Genomic DNA, 9818 nt, shown 5'->3' on the forward strand with positions numbered 1-9818 from the left:
TACCTGTTTGCAGTCTTAAGAAACCCTCGGTCGGCGCTGCGGCTCAATAGGCTAATCCTCCACCTGCGGAGCTGGCACCCCAGATTCTAGTCCTGCCGGTCAGGGCGACGGATTCTGTCCTGGTTACCCCCTTCCAGGCCAGCTCTCTGCTGTGGCCAGGGAGTGCAGTGGAGGATGGCCCAAGTGCTTGGGCCCTGCACCCCATGGGAGACCAGGAGAAGCACCTGGCTCCTGCCTTCAGATCAACGCGGCGCGCCAGCAGCAGCGGCCATTAGAGGGTGAACCAACGGCAAAGGAAGACCTTTCTTTCTCTCTCTCTCTTTCTCTCTCACTGTCCACTCTGCCTGTCGGGAAAAAAAAAAAAAGAGAGAGAGACCGACCCTGGGTCAGAGGCATTCAGCTAAGCCTCACCCAGAATCATGACTTAAAAAAATTGTGGGAGCTGGCACTGTATGGTGTAGCAGGTAAAGCCACCACCTGCAATGCCGGCATCCCATGTGGGCACCGGTTCAAGTCCCAGCTGCTCCACTTCCAATCCAACTCAATGCTACAGCCTGGGAAAGCAGTAGAAGATGGCCCAAGTCCTTGGGCCCCTGTACCCACGTGGGAGACCCGGAAGAAGCACCTGGCTCCTGGCTTCGGATCAGCTCAGCTCTGGCCATTACGGTCATTTGAGGAGTGAACCACTGGAATGCAAGACCTCTCTCTCTCTCTCTGGCTCCACGTCTCTGTAACTGTCTTTCAAATAAATAAAGAAATAAGAAAAAAAAAAAAAGAAATTGTGAGATAGGGGACAGCAGTGCGGCAGAGCTAATAAAGCCACGGCCTGCAAGGTGGCATCCCATTTGGGCGCCAGTTCCTGCTGTGGCTGCTCCATTTCCCACTGTTAATGGCCTGGGAAAAGCAGCAGAATATGGCCCATGTATTTGGGTCCCTGCCATCAATCTGGGAGCCTAGATGAAGCTCTTGGCTCCTGGCTTCAACCAGGATCTGCCCTGCCTGTTGCAGCCAACTGGGGAATGAACTAGAAGTTGAAAGCTCCCTCTTTCTCTCTCTGTAACTTTCAAAAACTAAATCTTAAAAAAAAGACATTGTGGAATAATGTTTATTGTTGTGTTTTTATTTTAAGATTTTATTTATTTACTTGAGAGGTAGCGTTACAGACAGTGAGAGGGAGACACAAAGAGGAAGGTCTTCCGTACACTGGTTCACTCCCCAAATGGCCGCAACAGCCAGCCAGAGCTGCATTGATCTGAAGCCAGGAGCCAGGTGCCTCCTCGCAGTCTCCCACACGGGTGCAGGGGCCCAAGGACTTGGGCCATCTTCCACTGCTTTCCCAGGCCATAGCAGAGAGCTGGGTTGGAAGAGGAGCAGTCGGGACTAGAACTGGCACCCATATGTGATGCTGGCGCTACAGGCAGAGGATTAACCTCCTGCACCACGGCACCAGCCCCTTGTTAATTGTTTTTAAGTTAGTAAATTTTAGGGTAACACAGAGCAAAAGATAACTAAAAATAAGGTACACTTCAAAGAGTTCCTGGGAAAATGGAACTGAAAGTTTATTATTTTCAATTTTTTTAAAGATTTATTTTACCTGGTTGGAAAAACAGTTACAGAGAGGTAGACATCTTTCATCCACTCATTCATTCCCAAAATGGCTGCAACAGCTGAAGCTAAGTCGACCCGAAGCCAGGGGATCTCCCACATGGATGTTGGGGCCCAAGGATGCGGGCCATCCTCCACTGCTTTCCCAGGCAGTGGAGCAGCTGGGACTTGAACCGGCACCCACATGGGATACTGGTGCTGCAGGCCAGGGCTTTAACTTGCTGTGCCACAGTGCCAGTTTATTAACCAAAAGTTTATTTTGGTGCAAAAAAACTTAGAAATGCAGGCATAGGTTTTTCCTAATACAAATTTTTCCAAAACTTTCTGCTCTATGTGAGCTGATCTCACTATCGTAGAGACACCCTCTTAATTCTCATCTCACTCATTTCCTAGAACAGCTTCCTGGCCTTCTTTTCTCTCCATCCAAATCCTAGCTATCTTTGAAACAACACCCACAGATCCCTCATACATGAGTACCTATTACTAGTCATCTATCACTTGATTAAATTATTTTATGTGCAGGCAGCTTTGAGTGTTTTAATCCAGAAAGCATAAACTACTTGAAAAAACAAGTCTTCTCACACTCCCAACATTGAGCTCCTTACTGAGCAGTTGCATGTAACCTAATACCCATTCCAATGTGTTAATAAATAAGAGGGGCCGGTGCTGTGGTGCAGTAGGTTAATCCCCTGCCCGTGGCGCTCGCATCCCATGTGGGCACCAGTTCTAGTCCCAGCTGCTCCACTTCTGATTCAGCTCTCTGCTATGGCCTGGGAAAGCAGAAGATGGCTCAAGCACTTAGGCCCCTGTACCCATGTGGGAATCCCAGAAGATGATCCTGGCTCCTGGCTTTGGATCAGCTCAGCTCCGGCCACTGCAGCCATTTGGGTAGTGAGCCAACGGATAAAAGACCTTTCTGTCTCTCCCTCTCACTGTCTGTAACTCTGTCAAATAAATAAATGAAATCTTAATAAATAAATAAGGAAACTCAACTCTAAAAAAAAAGAACATCTAAGGGGAAAGAATGTGCTCCAATCTAGAATATCAACCTCCACTAGTTCATTTGGCAGCAACAAATGGCAAATCCCTTCCAGCACAGTGCTCGGCCTGCTAACTACTCACCTTCCATCATCACATCTCTGCAGCAGACACACAAAGAAAAACACTGCTGCTAGATGTCCACTACCTCTAGTGGTTCTCAAACTTCAGCTCCCACCACCACTGCCACCTGGACAGCTTGTTCAAACTGACAGCTGGCCCTCACAGGTCCCATGCCAGAAAGCCAATCAACAAGCCCTAATGTAATTCAAATTTACAGCTCAAGGAGATCACCTGGGCAAAGATCAAAGTTCAAGAGTAAATCTAGGCCGGCGCCGCGGCTCACTAGGCTAATCCTCCGCCTAGCGGTGCCGGCACACCGGGTTCTAGTCCCGGTCGGGGCGCCGGATTCTGTCCCAGTTGCCCCTCTTCCAGGCCAGCCCTCTGCTGTGGCCAGGGAGTGCAGTGGAAGATGGCCCAGGTGCTTGGGCCCTGCACCCCATGGGAGACCAGGAAAAGCACCTGGCTCCTGGCTCCTGCCATCGGATCAGCGCGGTGCGCCGGCCGCGGCGGCCATTGGAGGGTGAACCAACGGCAAAGGAAGACCTTTCTCTCTGTCTCTCTCTCTCACTGTCCACTCTGCCTGTCACAAAAAAAAAAAAAAAAAAAAAGAGTAAATCTAAACCACACCAACTCCTTAACAGCTTTAAAGAACTGACAACCTGCCTTCCATCCCTCACACAGGCACCCAAACAACTTGTCAATTTAGGTTAATATGCAGATTTAAATTCAATTTCTTATTAACAATGAGTATCTCCAATTAACTGAGGTTTTTAAAGGACCTTAACCAAACAGGTAATCTAAAAATGACCAGTCTAGCATTCAGCTCTTTCGTTTTCATCTCTCAGATTAAAGCAAAACAAAACAAAACCTACAGGTTCTGACATGTTAATGAACTTCCAAGTTAGAAGAAAACTCAGGGCTAGAACTGCCACTCCAAGCAGTACAGAATATATTGGAATGCAATGCCCCTCTTCATGTATGCTTGTAATCTCACTAGGGAGGTTCTTCCACTACACACATTTTTTCATTAAACAGGTGAAATAAAATTAAAAGATTTCATAGTCAACAGAAAATTTCTTCATTAAGGCTTAGATATTTCTGTTGTCCTTAAAATGCCAATCATATAAAAGCAAGATGCCTACCTACCTCTCTTTACACCTCCTTTCCAACCACTCACATCCCAGGCCCGAGTGCTTCTTCCTCAGCACAACTCTCTTGAGGGTGTGATTCCTCTGGGCTGCTGCTTTCTCACCCCACTTCCTCTCACTCAGTCAAGACCATCAGAGGGGATGACTACCATGGGAGTGGCAAAAATACACAGATGACCAGGCTGCACCTCAGACATAACTTGCACTGGACATGGGGCCCAAGGACCATAAGTTCCCCCTCTCTAGAAGATACGCTCCTTAGGCAAGACCCGCCTCTCCACTGAACACAGTGCTGTGCACATACAGCACAACCAAAGGATAGATGCTGGACACTGCAGTGAAAACACAAGAGGGCAATGTCAAAGACAGCTAACCACAGAACTGTGCAGGTAGGGTCAGTTTAATAACTCACTAGTTACTTAGGTGGTTACCTTAGAAAACCACGTTTTAGGGGAAGGCATTGTGGCACAGCATGTTAAGAGGCAGCCTGTAAAGTCGACATCCCATACAGGCACCAGTTCAAATCACGCTGCTCCACTTCTCATCCAGCTCCCTGCTAGTGCACCTGGAAAAGCAGCAGCAGATGGCCCAAGTGCTTGGACCCCTGCACCCATGTAGGAGACACTGATGAAGGTACTGGCTGCTGCCTGGCCCAGCCCTGACTCTTGCAGCAATTTGAGGAGTAAACCAACGGATGGAAAATCAATCTCTCCCTCTCTCCATCTGTTAACTCTGCCCTTCAAATAAATAAAATAAAGCTAAAAAAGAAACCAGCTTTTAATATTAGCAATACTAGTTAAGTAAAAATAGTTCAAGTTAAGGGTTTTAAGCGTTTCTGCATCACTGGTGCACATTAAAGCTAAGGAAAATAAAAGCTCCAACGGTAAGCTATGTAGCCATAAAGTACTTAAATAAAACAAGAACAAATAAACAAACTAACCAGGGATTTACAGAAAAGCCAAAAAAATTGACTTTTCTAAAGAAAAACTGTTAGCTTCCTTTTCTGAAGACTAGAACTAACCTGCAGACACCGGCAAATACCACTTTATGTCACTGCCCTGAACGCCTCTTCCAGAAAAAGCGAGCAAATGCCCATGTAAAGATTAATTTGGTGATCTTTATACATTTCAAGTATCTTCTACTATAAACATATTTCTCAATCCACTAAGAATATATCTGATTTCATATCAAAGAATGGCAATGTGGAGCTGGGAACTTAAAATTCTTAGTCAGTGTTAAACTCTACTGTGAATTAAGTAAAACAGTGACCTGTTACATATTAAATCAACATTAGGGGCCAGCATTGTGGCCCAGGGGGTTAAGCCACTGCCTGCTACACCAGCAACAGGCATCAGTTCATGTCCCAGCTGCTCCACTCGCAATCCAGCTTCCTGCTAAGGCGCCTGGGAAAGCATTGGAAGATAGCCCAAGTGGTTGGGCCCCTGCACCCACGTGGGAGACCCAGATGAAGCTCCTGGCTCTTTGCTTCAGTCTGACCCAGCCCTGGCCATGTAGCCATTTTGGGAATGAACCAGTGGATGAAAGACCCCTCTCTCTGCCTGTGCTTCTAACTCTCTGCCTCTCAAATCAATCAATCAATCTTAAACAAAAAAAAAAGAAGAAGAAGAAGGCGGCAGCGGCACAGGATGGCCCAGGTCCTTGGGCCCCTGCCACCCATGTGGGAGACCTGGAAGAAGCTCTTGGCTCCAGCCTGGCCCAGCTCTAGCCAGTGCAACCATCTGGGGAATGAACCAGAAGATTAAGATCACTCTCTCTCTCTCTCTCTGCCTTTCAAATAAATAAATCTTTTAAAAATTTTTGTTTTTCATTGAAAAGCCTAGACACAGGGCAGGTAATGCAGTACAGTGGGTTAAGCCATCACCCGGGATGCCCACATCCCACATCAGAGTGCCTATGATCAAGTTTTGTCTTTGCTTCTGATCCAGCTCCTTGCTAATACACTTGGGAAGAATGGATGATGATGGCCCAAGCACTTTGGTTCCTAACACCCATGTGGGAGATGCAGAGGGAGTTCCTAGCTTTGGCCTGGCCTGGAATTGGCTACTGCAGGCACTTGAGGAGAGAACCAGTGGATGGAAGATCTCTTCACTGTGCCATTCAAACGAGGGAGAAAAAAAAAAAGGCTAAACAACTGACACTTAAAACACCTATGAATGAAGAAATCTTTCAAACATAGGAGATCAATACCTCAAATGGGGGTAAAAAGAGGGAACAGCAACTTACAAAAGAAAAACCAAACCCAATAAACATGTTAAAAAGTTTCAACCTCATCAGTTTTTGAACAAAAAAAAAAGGAGGAAGAGAACAATTTTTTTTTAAATGACCATTTTATGTCAAGCAGACACTGGCTGGGAAAACTGGTATAACCTCCTTGAAAGCAACATGGAGACATGTACTAAATGCCTTGAAAATGGGCAAGCTCTTTGTCTTGGCAGTTCAACCTATCCCAAGAAAACACTGAAAGGCGGACTGATGATAGAACGGGCACTGGGCAAGGCAGGACACCCACATCCTGTCTCTGAGTTTCTGGGCAAGCCCAGCTAACACTCCTAAGCAGCCTCCTGCCACTACACACCCCGGGGAGACAGCAGGTACTGGCACAGATACTCTGCCATATGCGCAAGACCTGGATTGAGTACCAGGCTCCTGGATATTTAGGGAGCTGTCTCTATCTCTTCAGTAAAAAAAAATAAAAATAAAAAGCACCTTTTAAAAAAGGATTGGTCTATACTACTCTCAGTGATGTTTACAAAAGACAGAAACAAGAGATAAAAGAGGAAAGCTAATAGGAACACACTGATTAAACAGATTAGATCAGATCTTGAAGAAGCAACCTATAGACTAGGGAGAGTGGTCCAGAGACTGCTTTGTTTTTGCCCTCTCTCCTCCACTGAAAACAGAACACACAGCATGATTCCACCGGGACTGGAAACTCCGCGCAGCTATCCCGAGGTCTGGAAAGGTAACTACAGTTCAGTTTAGTGTTCTCTCTCTGAGCGGAAGGCTTATTTTGTCATTTTATTTTTCTTGCCTAGTCACTGTTTTTTTCCTCACAATGTGGATTTATTACTTGCATAACTTTTAAAGTCTACATCTATTAATAAAATGAACTTGCAACATAGCCAAAGCCCATCTGAGACCTAGGTAAGTATACCATTTGGAGAAAAAATGGTCACAGAAACACTCTGCCCTTCGATTTTATTGCTATTTCTAAGAAGGAGGTTTGAACAAGGGATAGATACTTATGAGTATACAACACCAGGTATATTCAGGAATCCTATTTAAAACCGATCTTACAATAAGGCAGACGATGAAAGTTTTCTTTCAAAACACCAGGCATGGAAACAAGGTAAAAGTAGGACACATAAAAAAGAAAAAAAGTCCCTGGTATCCTGTAGGTCTTATTAGTTCACTCCATCAGCATTTACTCTCTCTCACTTAAAAGAATGCTATCACATGCACTGGTCACATTTCTTTCCAGAAGTGACATAAAGAACTTGATTGGGACCTTTGGTAATTAACACAAGCCTCACAGCTGAGAAAACTAGAAGAGACTTAACCACAGGAAAAACAGACTTCAAAAAAAAATCAGAAAACTAAGTAACAAATATCTACAAGTTTTTTAAAGCTAATTAAAATTGCAGAAGGCCAGGCAATAAGCTTGAGAACAGATTTTGTATGACAGCTGTAAATAAAGTTTCACTTTAAATTCCTAAAATTCTCTTTAGGTAAAAAAAGCAAGCTCTCAATTCGGTGGCCCAGTATTTCAACTATCGTTATTTGTGGAATTAAAAAAAAAAAAAAGCAGTAAATTTGTACCTAAAACCGTTCGGCTTCCTTCTTGGATCCCAACTGTTGAAGAACAGCACTAGATACGAGACTCCCTGTTATTCAGAACGGGAAGTGCTGCCTTCAAAGACGGGGCTACTCTGAGACTGGTGCTTACTAAACTACTCCACGGGGTCCGCTGGAAACGGAGTCAGGACACAGGCCACGACACACTGCTGATCGGGGACCCAGCGAGCCGCCTGAGGGATTTCTAAAAAAGTGCCGAGGGACAGGCAGGAAAGCAACAGCAACTGCTGCTCGCGCAGGGAGCCGGCGTCTTCGGAACGCCGCACCGGATCAAGGCATTTTTATTCTGCAACCACATCCCTTGCCGCCTCACCACGATTTTTCCCTCAATAAAAAGTTTTGATTTCCTTAAAGAAAAAAAAAAAAAACACCTGCAAAACCCGATGCACAGGCTTAAAGGAGCCGCGATCACCGAATTCGGCCAAGCCTCGCTTCCTGACCACGGAGCAGGAGAGCACCGAGCTCAGACACAGAAAACCTCACAAAACGGAGCCCCGTCCAGGGGGACGCCCTGCGCTCGGGGGCTGCCCGGCGAGCCGCAGGGACGCGTGTGCGGCCGGCCGGAGCGGCCCCGGCGCTCGCCTGCAGCCAGCCAGGACGTCACCGCCGCCAGCAGCAGCCGCGCCGTCGGAAAGGGCCCACCCGCGCCTCTTCCCCTCCCCCGAGCAGGCAGGCGCTCGGCCTGCCGGGCGGATCCGTTTCTCCTTTGACTCGTGCCCGCTTGGGGCAACCGTACACCCAGCTGCTCGCGGGCCTGCCCTAGTCCCTCCCCAGACCGGCCCGGAGCACCCAGGACCGGGCCGATCCCCCGCCACTCCTCCTCCTCCCGCACCCGCGCCCGCCCCGCCCCGCGCGGGAGGCAGCCCGCGGCCGCCGGGCCCGGCGCGGCAGGCATCGGCCGCGAGCCGGAGGCCCCGGGCGGCGGCGGCAGGCCTGCGCCATGGCCGGGGCCGGGAAGCGCCGCCCCCGCGCGCCTCCCCGCGCCCGGCCCGGCCCGGCCCGGCCCGGCCCGGCCCGGCCGGCGAGCGCCCGCCCGCGCACCCTGCATCCCCGGCAGGGGCGGCGGCGGCCGGCAGGCCCGCGCGGCGGCCACGCTCACCTGGATGACCTCGTTGACCTCCCGGATGCACTCCACCATGTGCTGCAGGATCTGCTCGGCCGTGAGCACCTCGTAGCGGTAGTCCTCCTCCTGCTCGTGCCCAGGCCCGCCGCCGCCGCCGCCGCCGCCGCCGCCACCGCCGCCGCCCGGCCCCAGGGCGCTGCCGCCGCCGCCGCCCGTCTCCCCGCACAGCAGTCCGTCCCGCTCCCCGCCGACGCCCAGCCCGGGCTCCACCAGCTCCACCTCGCCCAGGTCCAGGTTATCATCGTCCGGCTCGTCGTCGTCCTCGTCCTCCTCCTCCTCCGCGCCGCTGTCCTCCTCGCTGCACTCCTCGTCCTCGTCGAACTCGTAGTTGTAGCCCTCGTCCGAGTCCATGGCGCGGCGGACGCTGGCCGAGGCGGGGAGAGGGCGGGGACGCCGAGGCCCCGGCTCTCGCTCCGGCTCCGGCGGGTGTCCGGGGCGCAGGCCTGGCTGCGGCCGCGCGGGCCGCGGCTCCTCCCCGGCGCGGCGGCGGCGGCGGGCGGGCGGGCGGCTGGCGGCGGGCGGCGGGGACGGCGCGCGGGAGGCGGCGAGGGAGGCGGCGAGGGGCCTGTGGCCGCCCGCCTCAGTCAGACGCCGCTCCGCTCCGGCCTCCGAGAGAAAACAGCCCCCAGCGCCACCTCCACGGCCGCTGCTGCCGCTACTGAGCCAACAAAGGGGCGTGCGTCACCGCGTCGCGCTGCGTCGCGCGTCACGCCCGTACGTCACCGCGCCCCGCCCCGCCGCCCCTGCGCGCCGTGTGCGGGAAACCCCGCGGCCCGGCCCGCCAGGTCGGCGAGCGCCGCGGCGCCCCAGGGTCCGTGGTGCGGCCGAGCGGCTCTGCGGGGCCGGGGCCCGTGGGGGTGGGGTGGGGGGCGCCTCCCACGAGACGGCTGCGGCTCCGTGGCCCCGGCGGCGGCTGTGACCGCGGGGGACCCGTCCGTCCCCTGCGCGGTCCAGGGGGACCGGGC

At 51.3% G+C, this 9818-nt stretch overlaps 1 protein-coding gene across 2 annotated transcripts in view; it reads right to left on the reverse strand.

Annotated features, from left to right (window-relative positions):
* The window catches only part of ARIH1 (ariadne RBR E3 ubiquitin protein ligase 1), a 112456-nt gene extending 102929 nt beyond the window's left edge, over positions 1-9527 (reverse strand). The window contains exon 1 of one of the 2 annotated variants that reach the window (XM_051822317.3): positions 8830-9527. In XM_051822317.3, coding sequence (XP_051678277.1) covers positions 8830-9204 — 375 coding nt within the window. In that variant the 5' untranslated portion in view covers positions 9205-9527. The remainder of the gene's footprint in view (positions 1-8829) is intronic. The other variant, XM_089310924.1, reaches the window with a different exon arrangement.
* Positions 9528-9818: the final 291 nt, after the last annotated feature.

This window comes from Oryctolagus cuniculus, chromosome 12 (genome assembly GCF_051225735.1).
Source record: "Oryctolagus cuniculus isolate XC-2025 breed Fujian yellow rabbit chromosome 12, ASM5122573v1, whole genome shotgun sequence".
Taxonomy (NCBI): Eukaryota; Metazoa; Chordata; class Mammalia; order Lagomorpha; family Leporidae; genus Oryctolagus; species Oryctolagus cuniculus.